This window comes from Mirounga leonina, unplaced genomic scaffold (assembly GCF_011800145.1).
Source record: "Mirounga leonina isolate KUSES-001 unplaced genomic scaffold, KU_Mleo_1.0 Mir_418, whole genome shotgun sequence".
Taxonomy (NCBI): Eukaryota; Metazoa; Chordata; class Mammalia; order Carnivora; family Phocidae; genus Mirounga; species Mirounga leonina.
The window spans coordinates 3,968,949-3,995,036 of NW_023270739.1; the positions used below are offsets into that span (position 1 = coordinate 3,968,949).

At 43.8% G+C, this 26,088-nt stretch overlaps 1 protein-coding gene across 1 annotated transcript in view; it reads right to left on the reverse strand.

The window, feature by feature from the left end:
* Positions 1–26,088, reverse strand: part of MEI1 (meiotic double-stranded break formation protein 1) — a 75,270-nt gene that overhangs the window by 41,977 nt on the left and 7,205 nt on the right. The window contains exons 5-17 of the mRNA XM_034987397.1: positions 25,471–25,576; positions 24,749–24,952; positions 22,995–23,125; positions 17,593–17,707; positions 16,441–16,557; positions 14,967–15,066; positions 14,710–14,844; positions 9,399–9,513; positions 8,432–8,523; positions 7,467–7,608; positions 5,310–5,421; positions 3,121–3,181; positions 1,602–1,699 (exon numbers count right to left, since the gene is read on the reverse strand). Of these exons, the coding sequence (XP_034843288.1) occupies positions 1,602–1,699; positions 3,121–3,181; positions 5,310–5,421; positions 7,467–7,608; positions 8,432–8,523; positions 9,399–9,513; positions 14,710–14,844; positions 14,967–15,066; positions 16,441–16,557; positions 17,593–17,707; positions 22,995–23,125; positions 24,749–24,952; positions 25,471–25,576 (1,528 nt within the window). The remainder of the gene's footprint in view (positions 1–1,601; positions 1,700–3,120; positions 3,182–5,309; positions 5,422–7,466; positions 7,609–8,431; positions 8,524–9,398; positions 9,514–14,709; positions 14,845–14,966; positions 15,067–16,440; positions 16,558–17,592; positions 17,708–22,994; positions 23,126–24,748; positions 24,953–25,470; positions 25,577–26,088) is intronic.

The following is a 26,088-nucleotide window of genomic DNA, read 5'->3' on the forward strand; positions in this document are numbered from 1 at the left end:
CTTGCTTTTCTGCCTGTTTTCTGCTTACCTTCCACAATTCCCTTCTTTTTGAGCTTGTCCTCCCCACCCCAGGTGGTATGAGTCACACCCTTGTCCACACTTGAACGGGGCACTTGATTGCGTGTCCTGTAACTTTCTGTCTCATCTGTCTTTTCTCAGCCACCAGCTCCCGGAGATAGGGCCTGTGTGTCACAGCCTGGCCTAGAGTAGCCACTCAGTGAATGTTTGCCCATGAATGAATGAAGGATTGTATCCATGCAGAGAGCAGGACACCATGCAGAGAGGAGTGGCTGCTATAGTGAGAGAACTAGGAGCCGAGCCACGTTGGAAGGAATGAAAATGTTCACCTGGGCTTCTGCCTCTCTCGGCACAGTGTTGGAGAAAAAAGAAAAGAAGCAGTGAGGATGGGGCGCCTGGGTGGCTCAGTTGGTTAAGCGACTGCCTTCGGCTCAGGTCATGATCCCGGAGTCCCGGGATCGAGTCCCACGTCAGGCTCCCTGCTTGGCAGGGAGTCTGCTTCTCCCTCTGACCCTCCTCCCTCTCATGCTCTCTGTCTCTCATTCTCTCTCTCTCACAAATAAATAAAAATCTTAAAAAAAAAAAAAAAAGCAGTGAGGTTTAGGAAATGGGGGGGCATGGCATGTCTTCATAAATGTAAAAAGAGGAAACATGGCTAGCACTACAAAGAAGGTATCATATTTGCTGAACGAATGAATAAAACAATGATTAAAGTGTTTTATGTTATACCAAAAGAGGTCTAGGATAGAGGAACTCCAGGGGGCAGAGAACATGTCATAATTACCACCGTATCCACAGCAGCACTGAGGCCTCCCTGGCATGTAGCAGGAGCTCAATGACTATTCAACAGAGGGAAAAACTTCAGCTCTCGGCCCTCCATCTGCTGTTCCCCCTGCCTAGACTCTGTATGTGCTTCCTTTATCTTACTCAGACCTCTGCTAACACACCACCTCCTCACAGAGGCCTTCCCTGACCACCTATCCAACATGCATCTTCTCCCTCCATCATCCTCTATCCCTTTGCCCAGTTTTATTGTTTTCATAGCACCTATTCATTTCTGACATTGTATCTATGTGTTTCTTGTCTCCCGCTCTCATTCCATGAGTTCAGGACTTTGGAACTCTATCACCAGCACCTGGAAAGAGTCTGGCACACAGTAGATAATTGCTCAAGAAATATTTCTTGAAGAAACAAAGAAATGGAACAGGCCATTCCAAGTATTTTGAGCAGAAGTCTCTGGAAGTAACAAGCAGAGAGTGAAAGGTCTGGCGTAAGGGATGTTACAGAGGAGATGGCCAGGATGAGGAACTGGGCTTGATAAGCTTTGGAGTCTTTCTCAACCCTTAGAGTCTAAGGGTCCAGGAACCTTGGATTCTATTGTTTTCTGATTCTATTATCTCATCTCCCTAGGTGTTAACCTCTAGTCCCACTATTCCATGATTCCATGGTTCCTCTGGGCAGCTTCTAGCAAAGAGGTCATAATTATTGTGATATTAACTCACTACCCAGCCAATCAACAAAGGCATCCAGACTGTAAAAAGATCACCATGGACCTGATGAGTGGTCAAGCTGCAGCATCTTACCTTCCTGGGAAGGTGGTCCTGTCTTCTCTGGAGCTGAGAGGAGGTTGAGGCTCATGTAGAAGAGGAAACTGGAACATACCTGATTTAGGGCTGAGTGACTTAGAGGGTGGAAAGGAAGAGAGAACAAGAGAGAGGACATTGCGACTTTGGCTGGGACAGCATTATCCCTGCTGGGGCACCACTGCCTTGTGCCAGAGCCCAGTGAAATTCTAACCATGGCCCTGGAAGAAGAGTTCTGGAGGTAGCTGTGAATAATTAATACGGAACCTGTTGCCATAGCTGTAACTTAGCACATAAGCATTCACTAAAACTGAAAAAATAAATCAAGGAGGGCTACTGAACTCCAACTTAACAAAACATACAAACAAATACAAGTGCTCCTAGGCCAGGAAAGGGCTTGGAAGTACTAGAAAAAAAAGGGAAGCTATTGAACCCAAGACAGGTAGTCAAGGAGAACTACAAACATCCAAAATTGTGACTTTGGATCCAGATGGATCCCTGTATTTGTATCCCCTCCTGAAGATTGGGTGTTCTATTCAACGATATACAAGGAGACCTAGATACTGCATTGCGGTCACCTTGCAGGCTGTAGGCAGTAACAAACGGGATCTGTCAAGTAAATGCAGAGACAGGGGTGCCTGGGTGGCTCAGTTGGTTAAGCGACTGCCTTCGGCTCAGGTCATGATCCTGGAGTCCCAGGCTCGTGTTCCGCATCAGGCTCCCTGCTCGGCAGGGAGTCTGCTTCTCCCTCTGACCCTCCTCCCTCTCATGCTCTCTGTCTCTCATTCTCTCTCTCTCTCAAATAAATAAATAAAATCTTTAAAAAAAAAAATGCAGAGACAGGTGGCAAATCATAAATGGGAAGGAAGACAAGACTACTCTAGAAACATAACAAGACAGAGACTGAAGGATCTACTTTGAACAAGAGAGTTTCTCCCCGGGGCGCCTGGGTGGCTCAGTCGTTAAGCGTCTGCCTTCGGCTCAGGTCATGATCCCAGGGTCCTGGGATCGAGCCCCGCATCGGGCTCCCTGCTCCGCGGGAGGCCTGCTTCTCCCTCTCCCACTCCCCCTGCTTGTGTTCCCTCTCTCGCTGTGTCTCTCTCTGTCAAATAAATAAATAAAATCTTAAAAAAAAGAGAGAGAGTTTCTCCTCTGGAAATGCTGGGCTGGCAGCAACTAGAACATGACTCTCTGTGGACACTTCTTTCATTACCCTCTAGGGCTTCCATTTCCCCATTTGTAAAATGAGGCTTTAGACAAATGATCACCAAGAGCCTTTCCAGTTTTGATGTAACAGGTGCCCATCCAAGTATCACATGGAATAAATGTCTCAGCAGAACCAGATTAAATAAAAGCTACAGAAGCATGTCCAGTTCATACCACCAGCTGCTGAGCAATCCCGACACTGTGTCAATCCCCTCATGGTCCTCTGACTAAACCATACCAGTCAGAAATTTCCACTTGTCCAGTCAAGGACACTGACCCCTTGGCCACTGATTTTGCCTGAGACCATACGTACCTCAGGTTGCTGCAGAACCTGGCCTTCAGTTCCAGGGTTAGTCGTATGAAAGATGATGAAGCTTGGGAGAAGTGGGAAGAAAGCAGAGAGCAGTTTAAACCAGACTTATTACATACTAATCCTGGCACATACTGATTGCCTCCTCCCCTGCCTTCCCAAATCAAATCCTCTTCTAGTGAGACTCCTCTCAATAAAAATCACCACCATCCACCTAGATGGCAGCCACAACCCAAGGCATTACCCTGAGCTCTTCCCTCTTCTTCCTGCCCCACATCCACTGTTGCACACCCCCTAACACTGCCTTAGTTCCTATCACCAACCTGAGCTAATGCAAGAGTTTGAACTATTTTCTCCAGCCTTGCACCCTCTAACTCATGGTTCACACCAAACCAAAAAGGATATTTCTAAAACAGAAATCTGAGCCTATCACTCCTCTTCTTTAAGACTCAAAGCTCCTAGGATAAAGTCCAAATTCCTCACATGACCAACAAAGCCCTGCATGACTGAGCCCTGGGGCTACTCCTCTGTGGTAGACCTTCCACTATAAGCTATGTGAGAGGAATAAAAGGCAAGGCTTTAAATGATAAGAGGCAAGCATTGCAAAGAGATTCAGAAAGCAGAAGCAGGCTCCAGAGCCAGATTCCCTGAGTTTGAATCCTGGGTACACCACTTCCAGTGCAATCTTGGACAAGTTATTCAACCTCTCTGAGTTTCAGTATGCTCCTCCATAGAATGAAGATAATCATAGTACATACTTCCTAGAGATTTTCTGAGAACTAAATGAATTAATACATATAAAGCACTTAAAACAGTATCTGACAGGGGTTCCTGAGTGGCTCAGTCAGTTGAGCATCTGACTCTTGATTTCAGCTCAGGTCATGATCTCAGGGTCCTGGAATCAAGACCTGCAGGCTCCCTGCTCAGTGAGAAGTCTGCTTGTCTCCCTCTCCCTCTACCCTTCCTCCTGTTTGTGCGTACTCTAAAATAAATAAATAAATCTTTAAAAAAAAAACAGTATCTAGGGGCACCTGGGTGGCTCAGTTGGTGAAGTGTCTGTCTTTGGCTCAGGTCATGATCCCAGGGTCCTAGGATCGAGCCCTGCACCAGGCTCCCTGATCAGCGGGGAGTCAGCTTCTCCCTCTGCCTCTCCTCCTAGCTTGTGCTCTCACTCTCTCTCACAAACTAACAGTATCTGACAATAGTAAGAGTGTAATAAATGTTAGTTGCCATTAGTTATTAATTATTACTACCTTTCTCTCTCCTCCCTTTCTGTTTTGGCTGTTTCCCCTTCCCATTCTCACCATCACTAATACTTTCTTTTTTCTTTTTTTAAGATTTTTTTTATTTATTTATTTTACAGAGAGAGAGACAGCGAGAGCAGGAACACAAGCAGGGGGAGTGGGAGAGGGAGAAGCAGGCCTCCCACCGAACAGGGAGCCCGATGTGGGACTTGATCCCAGGACCCTGGGATCATGACCTGAGCCGAAGGCAGACGCTTAACGACTGAGCCACCCAGGCGCCCCACTAATACTTTCTAAGGAAAATAAAAGAGACTCTAACTCTGACTCCTGGGCTAATTCTGCAGATTGAAGTATTTACAGGGTGACAACTGGAGAAGTGAGAAAGGAAGGTTTACCCCTGAGAGGAAAAAATGACTAGTGAGAAAAGAAAATAAATAGATGCAAGAAGGCCTGGAAAAGGCTGAGGGAGTCGAGAGCCACTGGGGTTCAATTTTAAGAAGGCAGTTCAGTGTACAGCTAAACAGCAGCTTTCACACGGAGTGCCATTGCCCCCCACCCCCACCCCGGAAGGCATCTGGAAGTATGTGGGACGTTTTTCAGGTGTCACAATGACTGGGGGTACTTCTGACATTCAGCACTCAGGAGTCAGAGATGCTAAACATCCTGTGAGGTCTGAGGGAATATCAAGTATGGAGAGCAACGTGGAAAGACATGTGTTGTGGGCTCTGAACTGGAACTCCTTGACATTCTTAGGGAAGTATCAATAAATTTGAGAACTTACTTTAAGTACCTTTGGTTGTTAGATGGTATTCCCTTCTACTCAACCCTGGGCAGAATATGGATATTGACTCTGAGTGATTACATAAACCTCCTGCCCACAGGTTATGCTCTCTTTGAATACTCTGAGCACCTGCCTCCCTCCCACTTCCACACTTGCCTGCTGCTTACCGAGCTTCTTGGAGAACTTCTCCTTCATGTGGGGAACAATGACAAAGAGGTTGTGTAGAATCGAGAGGAAAACTTCCATCAAGTTTGGGTGGGTGGCCTGCTCTGAGTGCCTCTGCAAAGAACCAGAAGGGAGAACACAGCCCACCGGGACTGAGCCTCCAAAGAAGAAAGCATCAGCAAAATTGGCATCAAATCTACAACAACAGAATAACCCCTTTCACTTGAAGGGCACAAGAAAAGCTAGAGAACCTGAAGTCACAAGCCTGCATCCAAGGCTTATATCTGCCACTTAATAAGTTGTATAAGACACACTACCTCTCTGGATCTCTGTACCAAAAAGAATAAAACAGTAATAACAACAAGACCGAGCTCCCAGAAACAAATGAAATCTGATGCGTAAAAAGTACTTTCTAAACTATAATGCAGAGTGACACTCAAGTTTTGTTTTTTTTTTAAGTAGGCTCCACACCCAACATAGGGCTTGAACTCATGACCCTAAAATCAAGAGTCACATGCTCTACCAGCCAGACATCCCTCCCTGATACTCAAGTTTCTGTGACTATAGCCATCAGTAATAATCATATAGTTTACAAACTATTTTCACATTTATTTTTCATGTGACCTCTGAACACCCCAGTCATGAGGCGGCCTGCTGTACCAGACAGAGCTCTGGATTAAGAGTAGACAAACCTGGGTTCCAGATCAAGCTCTGCACAAAGTCACTGTGTGCCCTTCCATTACCCCCTCCCCTCTCAGTGTCTCAGTTCCCTACCTGTAAAAGCTGGGGTCTCAGAGACATAGTTCTTATAGATACCTTTCCTTTGGTTTTTAAACAAAAAAAAATGTTTTTATTTAGAAAGATAATACATGCTCATTAAAGAAAATGTATAAAATACAGAAAAGTAGAAAGCAAGAATAATATAATTCTATCACCCAGTTCTAGATCTGACTCTAACAATTTGTAAGTCTAGGAAGAGGGCAGAGCAGATGAGGAAACCAACGTGAACTGCCCAAGTGTTACTGCTAGTGAGTGCCAATCAAAGCATGCATGCAGCCCATGGCTCCTGACTGTTACCCACCTGAAGACCCTGGCATGCTGGCTCAAAGGCTTCTTCCGAGAGGTCTATGCCTCCAGAACCAGAGGATGCCTGGTTCTATGCCTGCTGCCACCTACTATTCCCAGTAGGTGTTTGGAGGTGCCCTGACTAAAAGGCACTCAAGATGTCCAAACCTCGAAGAGGACAGGGCTCACCCAAAATCAGCCAAGCAATCAGCCATTCTGGACCCAGCTCTTCCTACCACCTCCATCTCAAGTCAACTCAAAATGAAGCTCTTTCGGACCAGGTGTCTCTTCAGAGTGGCCAAATCTCATTTTACAAAATACATGTGTGTTCCTTAGTGAAGCCTGAATCACAGACATTCCCACTGTTCTTTACTAATCATAAAGACACATGGGTTGGGGCGCCTGGGTGGCTCAGTTGGTTAAGCGACTGCCTTTGGCTCAGGTCATGATCCTGGAGTCCCGGGATTGAGTCCCACATCTGGCTCGCTGCTCGGCAGGGAGTCTGCTTCTCCCTCTGACCCTCCCCCCTCTCATGTGCTTGCTCTCTCTCATTCTGTTTGTCTCAAATAAATAAATAAAATCTTTAAAAAAAAAAAAAAAGAACATGACAACCTCATCTTTAAATTGGGATAATTATAGCACCCATCTCACACAGTCACTGGGATGATAAATTAGGTAATGACTACGAAGCATTTATCACTCCATAAACACTATCTACTTATTGTTTTATTATTACTGCTTTCTCCTTTTTCTTGAGAGGCATCTGTTAGTGTACAATGAAACACTACACTTTAGAGTTTTGGGTTTTGTTTTTTTTTTTTTAAGATTTAAAAAAATTTTTAAGTAATTTCTACATCCAACATGGGGCTCGAACCCACAACCCCAAGGCCAAGAGTCGCACACTCCACCGACTGAGCCAGCCAGGCGCCCCCACACTTTGTTTTTAAAACCAAAGGAAAAGTGTCTGAAGAACAATACCACTGAGACCCTCAGAAGGTCCAGTTGAGTACTCGCTGCCTTGTGTCTCTCGGCCTGGCTCAGTCTCACATTCTTCTGCCCAAACTTCATGCTATCTGTAGCTCAGGGGAACCTACCATCACCAGGGGAATACAAAGGGAGTCACAGGCACTGAGAAGAAATTCTGAGAAGGCCTCCAAAGTGTCTTCCTTCTCGGCACTGGGAGCTGTAAATGGGTTCTCCTGGGCTGAAGGCTCGCTCTGGAATTCCACAGCCAACCTAAGAAATCAATGTGCAAGTATATCCACTACTACCTATACATCATATAGGTTAGAAGCATCCTCCCAGAGGGACGCCTGTGCTCAGGGTTCAGGGAAAGTATCCCCATCAGCAGATCTGGAGAAAATTCAAGAGACCTCAATGATGGAGGACCTGGTCCTTGGCTACTCCTTCAGCTGTGTGCTCCCCACCCCTTCTCCCATAATAATGACTGTTCTACCCTACTACATGTACTTCCCTGAACATACCATGCTACTTGCTGTTTCACGTCTCTTTGCCTTTACAGATGCTGCTCTCTCTACCAGGAATGCCTTTCCCAGATTTGTGACAACTAATGAATTCCACATATATATACAAAACTGCCTCTTCCCCAGAGACTGTGGGCTCCTGTGGGCAGGAGTCGATCTGATCTTATCTTTCTACTCCCACTGTCTAGCCACAGGCCTGACACAGAGTAGATTCAAAAAACATTTGTTACCGTGAACTAAATTAGTCCAACAAGCATTCAGCAAACACCTATAGGGGTTCATTATTTGGGAAGAGGAACAAAGCTGAATGAGACAGAAACTCATTGTATGGTAACAAAACTTCACCAGGAGGGAATCTTTGGAAACCTCCTACTCTAGCTCCTCTTCTTCAAACCTTCTCTACACACCCCTCCACACACATACATCCCCAACCTCTGCCCCAGCCAAAGTGCTCTCACTATGCAGCAAAGCATCAGAAATCAACTATTGCTTCTAGAACTCCATCCTTAGTCTGATTCTTTCCCACCCCAACCCTCCATAATACTGCCTCAGACCACAGAGGGTTGGTCCCTCACCTGCAGGCATTTCTAAATCCCTCCAGAGTGCTCAGGAGAAAATTTCCCCTTCGAAGAATGGCCTTCTCTGAATCTCTACTGGAGGCATGACCCTGCAGTAAGAAGGAGAGAGGGGCGTCTACTAGTCAAGTACCTATTCTGTGTCCCAATCTGTGCTTGGAGGACCACAGGCCTCTTCCTCTCCCACTGGAGTCTGGCGTTCACATAAACCTAACGCTTTTCAGGAGATCTTGGTTATATCCTCGAAAATCTAGTCATCTAATAACTCTTTTAAAAATGGCAGAAGGGGGAACATTAACTATCTGTCTCCCTCTGCCACAGGACTGGCTCTTGTTCTATTATATGCCGAAAGCTGTCACAGGCTGGTGGACATTAGCCTAACTGGCTCTAATGCCCATATCAGTTGCTCCAAAACACATGAAAATCCCACCCCATCAGGTGTGGTAAGCTTAGTTTCCAAAGTTAATTTTGAAAGATATAACCAGCATTCACATTACCCATATCCTTTCTGATATTTTAAGTCCATGGACCATTAAAAGCCAACAATTACAACACACTGCACATTGGTCAGATTCTTTCGAAGACTCTAATGAATCCAGCCTTAAATAATTTTGTGAGCATGTTTACCATAACTGCTTGGATGATATAAAAGACAAAGTGGTATAGTATAGTAGGTTTGGGTACAAACACCCTGGGATTTACTATACAAACTCAGATACTTGCTAGTTTGGAACCTTAGAGAAAAAGTATTTAACCCTGTGGCTTCAGTTTCCAAATCTGCAAAGATGAGGACAACAATTATTAAGCTTCACAGCTCTGCCATTAGGGGAGAAAAATCACATCTCATTATAGATGTGTGTGCATGAGAAAAAGCTATAAAGAGGCATACAAAGGTAAGACAATTATCTTCTTAAAACACATTATAGCATGATCTCCAGAAGAAACAGGCTGCATGCAGTGTACTGACCAGGGGCTTCCTGTTCAGCGGGGTCTGGGAAAAATCTGCACAGCGGCTCAGCATTGCTTCAAGCAAGGCCCGCAGTTCCCTGTACTGCACCGGTGGAACATTCTGATGGTCCTTCCTGCAGCCAGACAGACAAAGGCAGGCTTAGGGTAAGGTAAGGGTTTTCCAAGATACCATCAGGTTCTCAGGCAATGGGGCACAGTGTGATGGATCAGAACATGGGTCCAGGATCTGATCTGATAAAAATCCTTGCTACAACACTTGTCTAGCTGCGTGACTTTGTGCACATTCCTCATCCTCCCTTACCCTCAGTTTCCTCATCTATTAAATGAGAGGTAATAGTAATTTCCTCATAAAAATCTTTTAAGGATCAAATTAGATAATGTATGCCAAGCACTTAGCATGACGCTTAATAGATAGTAACCCTTTTAAATGACAGCTAGGACTATTATTGCTGTTATTAAGGAGAGAGCGGGCTTTCTCACAGAGAAGGACCCCCTGGTGAAAGAAGTATTATCTAGAACTTAAGGTGCATCAAGACATGTATATGACCACTGTCCTCAAATTAGTAATAAGCTCTCTTGGGGAAGAAAGATCAAATTTGCTCTCTGTTACCGTGGTAAGGAAAACCACGATTAATAGGGAAATGTTATCAGGACTCAGACTTTATTTCAGAATAGAGAAGAACTTCCTAAGAGTTAAACTCTATAGAGGTAAAAGGGAAATTCTAGGCGGAGTGAGCTCCTCATTCTTAGAAATTATAAGCAAAGACTAGAAACTAGTTTTGGAGATTCAGTCATTCTGAGTGTGGGGTAAATGTGGAAAGTAATACTTAGGGTTCACCTGAACTTTCATATCCCACAGATTCAGGGAGGCAAGAGGCATAGACTGGTCTAATAGCGAGCTCCAAGAGGCCAGAGACCAGCTCAGTCTTTTCATTTTACCTAAACAGAGCTAGATGCATTATAAACAGATGATAAATTTGAAAAGATGTTAAATGAATGAATGACTACTTGGCAGGGTATTAGGTAGTTGCATTTGTTTCCTAGGGATGCTGCAACGAATTACCATAAGCCGCATGGCTTAAAACAACAGAAATTTATCCTCTCATAGTTCCAGGGGCTAGAAGTCTGAAATCAAGGTGTTGTTGGCTCCCTCTAAAGGATCTAGGGAAGAATCCTGTCTTGCCTTTTCACCACTGGTGGTTGCCAGCAATCCTTGTCATTCCTTGCCTCATAGCTGCATCATTCCACTTTCTGCCTCTTCACATGGCCATCTGCCCTGTGTGTGTGTGTCTGTGTTACTGTATGTCCAAATCCCCCTCTCCTTATAAGGGCACTAGTCTTTGGATTTACGACCCTGCACTGTATGACCTCATTTTAATTCAACTGTATCTAGAAAGGCCCTATTTCCAAATAAGGTCATATTCACAGGTTATGGGTGGGCATGAATTTTAGAGGGATGCTATTCAACCCAGTGCAGTAACTAAAGAAAAATCTATGTCAACCCTCATCCCTGGGCCTTTTTTGAACACTGAGAGTAATCTGTTAGGCCTTCTGGGGCGCCTGGGTGGCTCAGTTGGTTAAGCGACTGCCTTCGGCTCAGGTCATGATCCTGGAGTCCCGGGATCGAGTCCCGCATCGGGCTCCCTGCTCAGCAGGGAGTCTGCTTCTCCCTCTCCTGCTCCCCCCTCTTGTGCTCTCTCTCTCATTCTCTCTCACAAATAAATAAATAAAATCTTAAAAAAAAAAAAATCTCTTGGGCCTTCTAACAGGCACTCAGTTCACTGTATATAGTTAAGGCTTGATTTCCCCTTTCCTTCTTCATTTCTAGAAGCTCTAAGTTTCTATCCTACACTGATTGTCAAGCCCTGGGTCCACCACCTTTAAATTCTTTTCAGCAGTTCTCATTCCTCATTCCTCCTTCCAGGTGTGCTTCCCAGAGACCCAGTGAACCACTCCACCTCAGAGGGACCACCTCAGTAAACAGTCTGGGAAATTAACATGAAAAGTAAAATCATCTCAGGATTAGTAACCAGCCTCCTACTTAGCATTCTCCACAATTCTGACCCAACCTGCTTTCCCAGCTCCTTCATGTATTACTCGCCTTCACACAACCTGCTGGCCAGACTGGCTACTGTACCCTAAGTGACCCCTAAACTTTCCCACCCACATGGTCCTTCCACAAACCTAAATCTCTCTCATCCCTCTTAGCACAGCTCAAACCTCACCCTCCTCCTTCCTGGAAGGTGCTACCAGTCCCTCATAGCACTGGACTTCTGGGAGACTTCTAGTTCTACAAGGGCACCTCTAATTGACACTGCTCTTCCTCTGTGCCTTTGTTACCCTGTTGGTTTACCCATCTCCCCCTCACTGGGATTCATGCCCCAGATTTAGAGATTCAAATCCAGGAAAGGACAGAGAGGGAAAGGAGACAGACTGAAGTTATTGTAATGTAAATGTAACTTTTTGTTTCCCTTTTTAGAACCAACCTAGAGTCAAATCACAAAGACTTAAATATGGTTACAGAAGAGACTATAATTATTAACAACCTTTACTATGTAAAATTAAAGGTATAGGGGCACCTGGGTGGCTCAGTTGGTTGGGCAACAGCCTTCGGCTCAGGTCATGATCCTAGAGTCCAGGGATCGAGTCCCAGGATCGAGTTCCGCTTCGGGCTCCCTGCTCAGCGGGGTCTGCTTCTCCCTCGGACCCTCCCTCCTCTTATGTGCTTTCTCTCTCTCTCAAGTAAACAAATAAAATCTTTTAAAAATTTAAATTAAATCAAATTAAAGGTACAGCTGACGGACATTGAGAAGTAGATGGCGGGGAGGAGAAAGGAAAAGTTAGATGCTAATATACCTAGCTAACCAAGTAGGGAGTCAAGAGATACTCCTTGAAGTTGAGGGAACAAGAAATACAAGTCTTAAGTATACTATTTAAAGATTTTTAGACATAAAATATTAACTAGCAAAGATGCTAAGGGAATGTAGAGAAGACAAAATAATATGACCTAAATCTTTGTCTCTTACCAGTGACTCAATGAATAATGTCCTAAATTCATAAATAAAGTGACAGCATTATAAGCATATTGTTTAGATGTAGGGAGATAATCACCAGAACTGAAACCAAAATGAGCTACAGTTAGTTTCCTTTAGGAAGTGGGGACAGGGAACTGTTCTGTTTCATTATAAACCTGTATATTTTATTTTTTATTATTTGAATATATTACTTTGTTAGATTTTTAGAAGGGAAAACATGTAAATAAAATAAAAGTTATTTTATAAGTAAATATAAGTTTTCTCCATTACTTTTTTTCAAGATATCAAGCATCTTGCTAAGGAATAATTTCGCATCCTGATCTTAGGATCTCTTAGTCTTACCATCCATTTTGACATCCTTCATTCATACGCTTTCAGGAGTGAGGTGTAGAGTAGTGAACAAACTGACATGGTCCCTGATCTCTCGGAGATTATATCATAGTGGGGAGAGACACAAAACAAATGAATAAACAAGGAACTATCAAGTGTTTGGTAGGTGCTATCACAGCCTAATGGGTCGGTTAGGGAAAGATGCTCTGAATGCAACCTGAATGATGGGAAGAAGCCAGTTGTGCAAAGATTTTAGGGAAGAGCATTTCAGGCAGAAAAAACAATTTGTAGAAAGGAAACAGGGGGAAAGTCTGGACTAAAACAAAAGACTGAGATGTTTAAAAAATTACATCCATGAAATAAATAGAATAAAATACTATTTTAAGACCTGCATGGGAGCCATAAAAAACCCTAAATCTTGCATTTGCGACGACGTGGATGGAACTAGAGGGTATTATGCTAAGCGAAATAAGTCAATCAGAGAAAGACAAGTATCAGATGATCTCACAGATATAAGGAATTTAAGACACAAGACAGAGGAGCATAGGGGAAGGGAGGAAAAAATGAAACAAGATGAAACCAGAGAGGGAGACAAACCATAAGAGACTCTTAATCTCAGGAAACAAACTGAGGGTTGCTGGAGTGGTGGGGGCTGGGAGGGATGGGGTGGCTGGGTGATGGACATTGGGGAGGTATGTGCTATGGTGAGTGCTGTGAAATGTGTAAGACTGATGAATCACAGACCTGTACCTCTGAAACAAATACTACATTATACGTTAAAAAAAAAAAAAAGAAGATAGTAGGAAGGGAAAAATGAAAGGGGGAAAATCGGAGGGGAGGACGAACCACGAGAGACTATGGACTCTGAGAAACAAACTGAGGGTTTTAGAGGGGAGGGGGATGGGGGGACGGGTTAGCTGGGTGATGGATATTAAGGAGGGCACATATTGCATGGAGCACTGGGTGTTATACGCAAACAATGAATCATGGAACACTACATCAAAAACTAATGATGTAATGTATGGTGACTAACATAATAAAATAAAATTTAAAAAATAAAATAAAATAAATAAATAAATAAATAAAGCATGCGTGGGGCACCTGGGTGGCTCAGTCGTTAAGTGTCTGCCTTTGGCTCAAGTCATGATCCCAGGGTCCTGGGCTTGAGCCCCATATCGGGCTCCCTGCTCAGCGGGAAGCCTGCTTCTCTCTCTCCCACTCCCCCTGCCTGTGTCCCCTCTCTTGCTGTCTCTCTGCCAAATAAATAAATAAAATCTTAAAAAAAAAAAAAAAAAAACATGCAGATGGGGCACCTGGCTGGCTCAGTCAGGGGAATATGCAACTCTTGATCTCAGGGTCATGAGTTCCAGCACCACACTGGGTATAAAGCTTACCTTAAAAAAAAAAAAAAAAAAAAAAAAAAAAACATGCAGAGAATTGGAAAGAACTCTTCCAAATTAAAAATATGAAAGTAGGGCGCGTGGGTGACTCAGTCATTAAGTGTCTGCCTACAGTTCGGGTCATGTTCTCTGCTTGGTGGGAAGCCTACTTCTCCTTCTCCCACTCCCCCTGCTTGTGTTCCCTCTCTCGCTGTCTCTCTCTGTCAAATAAATAAATAAAATCTTTAAAAAAAAATGTGAAAGTAAAAATAAAATACACAGTAGAAGGTTTGAAAGATAAAGTCAAGAAAACTTCCTAGAAACTACTGCATAAAGACAAAAAGATGAAAAATGGTCAGAAAACAAAGAAAATTAGAGGACCAGTCCAGGTCCAACATTTGAACAGCAGTTCCAAAAAGAGAAAACAGAGTAAATAGAGTATTGGAAAAAAATTCAAGAAAATTTCCCTGACCTAAAGGATAAGTACTGCCTGGAAGCTTCCCTGCCTTGACCTAGCCCACAGGGCATAGAGAGGTAGAAAGTTCAGCCTGCTTGGGTCTCTCACCTCAGAAAGGCAGAAATGGCCTTCACTGCCTCAGCAGCCACTTCCAGCACAGGGCTGCTTACTGCTTCTTGGAGAGCACGGCCAGCATCTCTACACATGTCTGAGCTTGTGAACAGCTTGATCTCCTCTGGCTGCCTGAGAAATGGTAAATGAGCAATGAATAAGTGAATGCCTATCACTGACACCACCAGGAATAAACACTTCTTTCCTTCTCCAGTCTGGCCCCTACAGGCCTGATACCCCATTACTTTGCTCACCGAGTCAGGATCTCAGCAAAAAGCAGCAGGCCCTGCTTGTGGAGTTCTGTGTTGTTCATCCTCAGGCTTCCCTGTAGGCTCCTCACAACTGACTCGATCCCTATCTCAAAATGACACAGCAGAGGCCAGGGATCAGTGCTTGGTAGTTCCTTCACTGTCTGCCCAGGAGAAGTGAGAGGCTCTGGACAGCACATATTTGCTGGTGGCCCCTCATGGAGGGGCCCTAACAAGATTGAACTGATGGAATGGGACTGTGAGATCTCTGAGGGCAGGCCCTTATCTGATTCATCTCTGTCTCCCTGAAACTCAGGACAAGCCATAGCACAGGCCCTGGTACTCGAGGTATTTAGTAAATGCCTATTGACTGAGTTGTGTCTTTTCCACTAGATATACTCATATTCCTTCTCAAAGAATCAGGTCAGACCTCCACTCCTTCCGGAAGCCTTCCCTAATCCACTCACGCAGAGCTATGCGCCTCCACTGAGCTCCCACACCTCCTATACTCCCCTCTGGCAGAGCCCTAATTGGCTCATTTGTATCTCTCTCCCCTTCCAGAGGACAGGGACCACATTATATGTATCGCTAAATCTCTAGATCCCAGCCTAGTGCCTGGCACAGAACAGGAACATAGAATATAAAATGAATGACTAAATGTGCCCAGTCTAAAAATCCAGACATGATATAAAAAGTCCCAGACAAGGGGCACCTGGGTGGCTCAGTTGGTTAAGCGACTGCCTTCGGCTCAGGTCATGATCCCAGAGTCCTGGGATCGAGTCCTGCATCGGGCTCCCTGCTCGGCAGGGAGTCTGCTTCTCCCTCTGACCCTCCTCCCTCTCATGCTCTCTGTCTCTCACTGTCTCTCTCGCAAATAAATAAAATCTTAAAAAAAAAAAAAAAAAAGTCCCAGACAAAAAAAGTATCACCAGGAAGGAAGAGGAAGGGACAGTTTCAAGAAACCAGGAAAGAATGAATCAGCTAAACTTAGGGACTAACTAGACAGACACTTATCTGGGGGACAGGAAAAGACTGAATCCAAGGCTGAGTAAAGTTGTTCTTAAGGTACAGGAAGAATGCATTCAGGGGCTAATAGGAGTACCTTTCTCTTGCCAAGCATACAGACTTCTGCTAATCAGCGAAGGGAACTGTCTGGATATCATGGCTTGCATATGGAATCTGGTAATGACTTTGGGCTGATGGAAATGACCAGACCCAGCACTCCCCTCCAAGGTGTAGGCTAGCCCCCCATCATTCCTACTTCTACCCAACTTCAAAGTACTGACCACCCTAAGGGTGTGTGGGTGGCTCAGTCAGTTAAGCATCTGACTCTTGATCTCAGCTCAGGTCTTGATCTGAGGGTCATGAGCTCAAGTCCCACATTGGGCTCCATGCTGGGCATGGAGCCTACTTAACAACAACAAAAAAAAGTGCTGACCACCACCCTACCCAGAACTAGTGTAGGACTCCCACTACCAACCGTACACCGTGTGGCACTTGGAAAAAAAGAGTGGCTCTTCTGCCAGGAGTATCAAGCAGCTGTAGCTGGACCAGACAAGCACTTCGCTGGAAGAGGAAAGGTGCTCAAAGAGGAACTCTGGCCGGGAGAGGGGAGAAAACAATAAATGACAGTCATGTGATCATAGTCCCCTCACTAAATCTAGGGCCTTGGATTTATTCAGCATCTAACACCTGTTACTTCATCTGTTCACACACTCTTTCCATGAGACATGATCATGAATTCACAGATAAACCTGAAAAATAACCTCAGGGTTTGGTCTAACCTCATCTTTTTAACAGGTGAGGAAACTGAGACCCAGAAAGAGCTATTGTTAATGGTAGAGGTGGGACTGGAACTCAGGTCTCTTATTTCCCAGGATGGGTAACAGCATGATGCAGAGAGAAGATTTTAGAGCCAGAGAGGCTTGACTGCATACCCTTCTCCGCCAGTGACTAGCCTTGTAAATTTACACCAGTTGTTTCTCTTCTCTGATCCTCAATTTCCTTATCCATAAAACAGCCAAGTTGAGGACCTAAATGTGGCAACACTTACAGCGCACCTCAGGGCATATTTCCTGGTCATAACAAGCCCTTGAGAAACCTTAGTTCCCTTTGCCTTCCTGGTCCACAGGTCTTTCCATCACCCTACACTAGGTGTTATTCCTAGATGGTCAACTAAATGACAAAGATCAGTAACAGTTAGGGCGCCTGGGTGGCTCAGTTGGTTAAGCGACTGCCTTCAGCTCAGGTCATGATCCCAGGGTCCTGGGATCGACTCCCGCATCGGGCTCCCTGCTTGGCAGGAAGCCTGCTTCTCCCTCTCCCACTCCCCCTGCTTGTGTTCCCTCTCTCGCTGTGTCTCTGTCAAATAAATAAATAAAATCTTTAAAAAAAAAAAAAAAGATCAGTAACAGTTTGCTCAAGGTCATCTAAGAGATCTGTAGCAAGAGGATTCACTTTATGAGGCTTACTTCTTACAGTCTGTCCTGTACAGCTGAGCCTGCCATCAACCTGTCTCTCTAGTACACATTATCCAAGAACCCCAACAGGACAGCTGCTGCTACTGGGACTCCAGGGTCTCCAGTCAGAACTCTGGGGTCTTCAGAGGAGAAGATTAGAAGGAGTTCTCTACCTGGGATGTCGGCATGGATGAAGGCCGGGGCATGCTTCACTGGGGAGTGGACCAGCGCTGCAGTTATACAGTGGGTACTGGCCACCTGCAGAGTCTCGTCTCTAGAGAGGAGAAGCTGGAGAAATAGGCAACAAGAAGTACTGCAGTCACAACACTGACGGAGGGCCTATCCAGCGTCAGGCACAAGGATGGTAATCAGGGAGAGCAGTTATGGATTATGGAAAGGGGTTTCTATGAAGAACAGCAGGTGGGAAACAGAACAAAAGAACACAATGGCATCAAAGAACACTAAAACCGCCACCAAGAAAGGTTTGGGCCTTCACTGGCAAAAGTACTTTCACAGCCCTCATCTGGTTTTGATGCTTGCAATAAGCCTGAAGGATAACACGGGAAGGTTCTACTGTGAGTTTCACTCTACAGAATGTGCCGAAAAGAACTAACAATGCAGGCATGAGGCTGTTATCCTTAGAAAGGCCCATCTGTAAACTTGGTCAATGACTGGATTTGGGAAGTTGGATTTCAGGAGGGCTCCCACCACTCACAGAACCAATAAGAGTGACTCTCTGTGACCAAGTTATTTGTACAAACAATGTAGTCTATGCTGAATACCTGTCATCTTTCTGGGAGTTTGGAATTTTGGTATGTGCTAGGCAGAGGGTGCCAACGTGACCAGTCAGCCCCCAATAAAAATTTTGGGCACCAAGACTCTAATGAGCTTCCCTGCCAGGCACCCTCTCACATGTGTTGCCACAATTCATTGCTGGAGGAATAAACTGCATCCTTGTCTGACTCCACTGGGAGAGGACTCAAAATCTTGTGCCTAGTTTTCCCCTGAACTTTACCCCATACGCGTTTTCCCTTTGCTGATTTTGCTTTGTATTCATTCACTGCAATAAATAATAGCCGTGAGTATGATCATCTATTGAGTCCTGTGAGTCCTCCTAGCGAATCATTGAACCTGGGGGTGGTCTTGGAGACTCCCAACATACAGAGGAAGGAATTAAAGCTCATGGAGGTTAAGTCACTTACTCCAGGCCACACAGCTAATAAGTGGCAAAGCTAAGGCAAAAACCCAGGTCAGCCATGTCCAAATCTAGGAGTCTTCCTACAGCAGAGATGCCTCCTCCACCAAAGTTTCAGATCAGGTTATTCCTCTACTCAAAACATTTTAATGAATTTCCATTGTACTCTGAATAACATCCAAACTCCTATTGGACACCATACCTATTAGGAGTCCCATGACACTTTCAGAAATCAAGGAAAGGGGGGGCACCTGGGTGGCTCAGTCACTTAAGCATGGTTTTGGCTCAAGTCATGATCTCGGGTCATGGGATCGAGCCCCACATTGGGCTCTGCGCTCAATGTAGAGTCTGCTTCAGATTGTCTCTCCCTCTCCTTCCCGGCTGCTTGCTCTCTAATAAATAAATAAAATCTTTTAAAAAAAATTATAACTTCTTTTAAAAAAATCAAGGAAAGGGTTAACTGCAACTGCAGACAAGTGTAGGAGAAACTGGCCTCCTATGGGAAAATGGCAAGTAGAACATATATCACGAGACAAAAGAGAGTGTGTCTGGTTTTAGAGCTTCAGAGGAAAAGGACAAAGTCACACTCATATCTGGTAGAGACACATCTGAGGACTGCAAGCTTAAACGCATCAGTCATGTCAGACTTAAAAATGGACACATGATTGACCAGCCTTTCTGTTAGTTTGTAAAGGAGTTTCTAGATAGTCTTAATCTTTATTTTGTTCTCTTTTATATAGCAAATGACATGTATTTCAAGATGCTATTGATGTAAGGCAAATTATTATTTTATATGCCACTAAAAGAAAAAGAGCTATAATTAAACTATGACACACTATTGATGGTAAAGAGTCTCCCAATTTCAGAGCTGCTAAAATGTGAAATAGAATATATCTTAGAAAAATGATATTCAACTCTTATGCAAAACAATGATTCTTGGTTTAAAGTGTATATTCCTTATTGTGTGAGAAAGAAACACTCCAATCCTACTTTTCCATCATAAACAAAATTAACTATGAAAATTTATCTTTAAAAAAGTCCTAATTGGGGTACCTGGGTGGCTCCATCGATTAAGCATCTGCCTTCAGCTCAGGTCATAATCCCAGGGTCCTGGGATTGAGCTCCACATCGGGCTCCCTGCTCAGCAGAGAGCCTGCTTCTCCCTCTCTCGCTCCCCCTGCTTGTGCTCCCCACCCAGTCAAATAAATAAATAAAATCTTTTTAAAAATGTCTTAATTATTTACCATGACCCATCAGGACTTGCACAATTTTCCCTGCTTAATCTCTAGACTCATCTCTGGCCACTTCACATTCTACGCACCATCCATCCCACTGGCCTCCATCTGCTTCTGGAACATATCAAGCATCCCCCTTCCTCTAGCCTTTGTTATTCTCTCTGCCTGAAATGCTTTTCTACCCATTCTTCATATCACTGGCTTACTTACTTATTTAATTAATTTATTTATTTACAGCTTCACTGAGGTATAATTGATCACTGGTTACTGATTACTTTAATTCTTCAAGTATCAGCTCAATCATCAACCCTTCAGAGAGGCCCTGCCTGACCACCCAGCCTATAGCTGGCCTTCCTCACTATCTCATTTCCTCTTTATTTCCTTTGTAGCAAAACAAGAATTACTTTGCTTGATGTCCACAATAGCCAAACTGTGGAAAGAGCCAAGATGTCCATCGACAGATGAATGGATAAAGAAGATGTGGTATATATATACAATGGAATATTATGCAGCCATCAAAAGGAATGAGATCTTGCCATTTGCAACGACGTGGATGGAACTGGAGGGTATTATGTTGAGTGAAATAAGTCAAAAAGAGAAAGACATGTATCATATGATCTCACTGATATGAGGAATTCTTAATCGCAGGAAACAAATTGAGTGTTGTTGGAGTGGGGGGTGGGGTGGAGGGATGGGGGGACTGGGCGATAGACACTGGGGAGGGTATGTGCTCTGATAAGCGCTGTGAATTGTGCAAGACTGTTGAATCTCAGATCTGTACCTCTGAAACAAATAATGCAATATATGTTAAGAAAAAAAAAAAAAGAAGAAGAAAAAGAAGGTAGCGGGAGGGGAAGAATGAAGTGGGGGAAATCGGAGGGGTAGACGAACCATGAGAGACGATGGACTCTGAAGGGCAGGCAGGGTTCTAGAGGGGAGGGGGGTGGGAGGACGGGTTAGCCTGGTGGTGGGTATTGAGGAGGGCACGTTCTGCATGGAGCACTGGGTGTTATGCACAAACAATGAATCATGGAACACTTCATTTAAAACTAATGTTGTAATGTATGGGGATTAACATAAGAATAAAAAAAAATAAAAATAAATAAATAAATAAATAAAAAAGAATTACTTTGCTTGTCCATTTACTTGTTCATAACCTGCCTTCCCCACTAGACCATGCAAGGGCAAGGAATTCATCTATTTACATACCATGATATTCCCAGTGCCTAACACAGTGACTGATATATCGCATTAGTGCTCAGTATGTATCTGACTAAATGAATGAATAAACATTGAAACAGCAGGGACACAAACATTGACAATATATTCCCAGGGACCTAAATTTTGGAAGAATAAGTTGATTATCAGCCAAAAGCGGGAAGGAATAGCATTAGAATCTGACAAAAATACCAGAACAGAGGTAAAAGGATACATGTCAGCCTTCTCTTTATTTAAAATTTTGGTATTTTGTTCATTATGAATTTTGTGCACTGATTTTTTAAAAAATCAAATTGATTTTTTAAAAAAATATTGCATTAAAATACTATCTATCTTGATTGCTGAGTTTTTTAGCATCCCCTAAATTTTGCACCTAAGGCAAGTGCCTCACTCATCTCACCGTAGCTGCAACCTTGCTGGTTAATGTAGTAAAATAATATGTTGATCATCCAAAATTGTCAAGAGAATAACAGTCTCCATATATGAATGGAGGATAGTACCCCTAAACCAAGATTCCTATCTCTGCAATGTCCTGTCCCCCAAGGGAAGTGCTCTCTAATCTCTGTCCCTGCCACCATTATGCTTCCTTGGCACACTGTGAGGACACAAGACCTTGTGCCCTGCTTAGCCTGAGATCAAATGTTCTAACTAGATGTTACCATGGACTCCAGGATGGCAGCAACAAAATGAGCACAGAAAAGAATTCAGTATGAGATTTTCTGGTTCAGAGACACAGGACTTGCTCTTCAGAGTTCACAGGCCCTGAATGGACCTTTTTAGAGGCATCCCAGGGAAACAAGGAGGAGCAGTTTAAGCTGGTTTTTAATATTTACCTTATCTATCTCCAATTGCCCTTTCCCACTTTTGATCAGGGCTCCTCCTCCTTCCTGCAGGAGTCCCACAGTCTAGTCAATCAATGATTATCTCCACTATCAGATGAGGATAAGTAGCTCTGCCAAGCCCTGTGCTGAGCACTACAGAGAGGTATAGCCAAATTCAGGTACTGCCCTAAAGAAACTCCCAGTAGATCAACCACAATATGGTGAAGTAAGTGCTGTGACATAAGGTACATTCTACCTAAAGAAACCAAGAGGAAAAGGGAACCCTATAGGCCTTGAAGGATCAATAGACAAAGGAGAGGGGAAAGGCAAAGCGGAAGAGCATCTACACAGGCACAGAGACAGGATGTCCTAGCACATGCAAGGCCAGGGAGAAGTTACATATGGCTGGAGCACTGGGTTGTGGGGTGGAAGAGACAGGTTAATAAGGCTGAAGGGATAAACAGGATCCAGAGAAAGAGGGCTCTAGGTACCAAGCTAAGAAGCTTGAGTTTTATCCCTAAAACAACCGAGATAGTTTCGCTTCTGTTGCTGCCTGTATTCTGCATTATCAGCCAGCCTAGATGTTAAGGAGAAGATATGCATATAAGGATTCACAACTGAAATAAAACCTACAGTTGACCCCTGAGCGATATGGGTTTGAACTGCACAGGCCCACTTACACATGGATTTTTTTTCAATAAATACAGTACAGTACTACAAGTATTTTCTCCTTATGAATTTCTTAATAACATTTTCTTTCTTCTTACTTTATTGTAAGAACAAAGTATATAATACATATAACATACAAAATATGTGTTAATTGATTGATTGTTATCAGTAAGGGTTCCAGTCAACAGCAGGCTATCAGTAGTTAAGTTTTGGGGGAGTTGAAAGTTATATGTGGATTTTCAACTGCATGGGGGGGGTCAGTGCCCCAACCCCTGTGTTGTTTAAGGTTCAACTGTACTTTCAGTACTCTAACAGCATATTATTTGGGTCAGGAAGAAAACACCTTGAAAATCTTAGATAGTAGTGATACAAGGACCAGGAGCCATTCAGGTTCCCTTGTTATTGAACCTAGAGACCAGGAATCACAAGACAATCACCTTTTTGAGCACCAAAGGCAATGAGGTCTTTTCTGGTGGCCCCTCAACACCCTCAGTACTTTCCGCCATTGCAGACTTGTTCATGATCACAGACACAAAGAGATCATACTTCAGCAGCTGCCTCAGCAAACCTAGAAAACGAAAGGGGTAGGAGGTGAGGCAAGAGGAGTATAGGTACCAGAGTACACCCCAGGTAGCCCCTCAAACATCCTCTGGAAACTTCTTCATGTCTCCTTAAACATTTCTAAGTATTTTGTAGGGTTGTTTTTTTTTTTAAGATTTTATTTGAGAGAGCACAAGCAGGGTGGTGGGGGCAGAGGGAGAGGGACAAGCAGACTCCCCACTGAGCAGAGCCTGTAGTGGGGCTCAATCCTAGGACCCCGAGATCATGACCTGAGCCAAAGTCAGACGCTTAACCTACTGAGCCAACCAGGTGCTCCAGTACTTTTGTTATTTTTAATGCTGTTATAAATGGGATTGTTTTAATTTCTTTTTCAGATAATTCACTGTTAGTGCATAGAAAACAACTGATTTTATATCCTATAACTTTACTAAATTCATTTATTAGTTTTAACAGTTTTTTGTGACGTTCTTAAGGTTTTCTATATATAAAATGATGGCATCTGCAGAGAGTTTTACTTCTTCCTTCCTAATTTTGATACCTTTTATTTCTTTTTCTTGCCTTATTGTTCTGGCGAGGACCTCTAACACAATGTTGAATAGAATCCCACACTTTTCTGGGCAACCTCCATGACAACACTTACTACACAGGGCTCTAATTGTCCACATCTGTTTTCCATACTAGACTATGCGCTCCTTCAGAATAGAGCTTGGGTTTGCTCATCTTTATGACCCCAGAGCCTGGCACAGGGCCTGGCCCAAAATGAACACACACTATGTGTGACTGGACTGTTCATAACAGAACTCTTGGCCTAAACTGTGAAAAGAAGCTGTTGTCACTTAGACTATGCTTTTCCCTGTTGCTCCTGCTTTGGAACAGGCCCTCACCCAGTCACCAATCATAGTGCCCATGTGCTCCATCCAAAATGTGAAAGCTCCCTACTCAGAAGCATTTGATAGATCTTGTGTACCTATATAAAGAAGCAGCAGGAGAAGAGGCTGAAAGGGTACGCTGGGGCTCCCAAGGAGCCTCAAATAACAAGTAGAAACACCTGCACATCACCCCGGAGGCCAGAGGGACGATAGATGATTTTTCAAATAGGAAAAGGAGAGAACACGAGCTGTGCAGTGTGAAGATTAACCTGACAGCAAAAACAGGATACACTAGGACAGGCAGTAAAAACCAGAGATAGAAAATTGTTGGTGTCACTTTCTTTCTTCTTTTCCTTCCAAAGGCAACATTCTTTTTCTTTTTAAATTCTACTTATGCATTTGAGAGAGAAAGTGTGAGGGAGAGAGAATGAGTGAGGGGGAGGGGCAGAGGGAGAGGAAGAAGCAGACTCCCCATTGAGCAGGAAGCCAACATGGGGCCAATCCCAGGACCCTGAGATCATGACCTGAGCAGAAGGCAGATGGTTAATCAACTGAGTCACCCACGTGCCCAAAGGCAACATTCTTAAGATGCCACATCAACTCTAGTCATCTATCACAGTCTGTGCATTTTAGCTCCCAAACCCATGACTTCTACCCTTTGCAAAGCAGCAAACTTCCCCACCACTAAAGAGCCAACATCTCAAGTCCTCAAGCAAAACCTCAAAAGCTTTCTCTCTTTTCTCTCCAGTCCTACATCTTACCCAAACAGTTGATCTGTAGCTCCTTTGTCTGGGCACCATCCAGGGTGGAAAGGAAGAGAGGACACAGCTTCTCCCGGAAATGGCCTGAAAGCGTCTCAGCGGCCACTGGTGAGGAGTACAGCTTCCCATAGAGGTAACAGACAGAAGCTTGCACCCCCTCATTGGGGTACACTAAACCTCTCAACAGATGCTCCACCAGGTCACCTGTCCATAAAACAGCCAAGGAGCCAGGGAAACCTCACAATGTCAACTGCTGTATGAAACTCCAAACTATTGTGCCCAGTAGGGTAGTAATGGTAATCCCCTATAATCCCCCATAATAAATGATTTCTGGGTACTTAATCAAAAGGGAAAACCAAGGCTTAGAGAAGTGCAGTGATTTACTCTGAGGTAAATACTCTGTGAGATATTTATTTGCATTTTACTGATAGAAAAAAGTACCTCTATATTCCAAAATTAATTCCTCCTTTCACCCAAAGGAAGGTTCAAAATTAGGTATTTAATTAGTTTGTGTTAACATAAAGAATCAAAATAGCTCAAGACCAGAGTCAATAAATACTTTTTTCAACTTGGCCAACATAGAGTACATTTTGCAGATGAGAAAACTAAAACCTAGAGAAGTAATGACTTCCCAGGTGTATATATTGAATGGACCACCCAGATGGAAGTGTGATCAAAGCAGGTAAAAGGGTAGTGGCAGCTCTTTCCCAGAGGTCACTCACTGTGCTCCATTACAAGTTTGTCTGCCAGGGGAGGGATGGCATCCACCAACTTGCCGAGAAGGGTCAGGGTGGCCAGGCTGCCTCTCATGGAGGGCATGTTACACAGCTATAGAGAGTGAACACATTCCGCTCTGTTATTAGGATCAGGACAGATCTCCCACCAAAATGTAACTTGCTCTATCCAGACCAAAGCCTATTTTGTATGTGTCTCTCAACACAATCAGTAATCAGCCTCTTTAACTAAGTGTCTATCTCCCCTATTGGACTGGGAAGACCCTGGGGAAAAGCTCTGATTAGATTCCTCTCAGAGTGCTCAGTACTTAGCTCAGGACATGACTGTTAAACTGAATTAAAATTAGCATATTGTGTCTTCTATAGAGCCAGAAACTGGGGGGTGAAAGTTGGGAACATCATAAAGACAGAATTCTGGATCAGTACAAAAAAAAAAAAAAAAAGGTATTATTATTATCATCATTATAATAGCCATTATTGAATACTATTTGCCAGGCCCTATGCTTGATGGTTTACAGGGAGAGTCGGTAGTATATATTTCCCTTCTCTAGCAACTAACTATAGCATCTTAAGCAAGACTCTTAATTCCTCTGGTGGGAAATAATA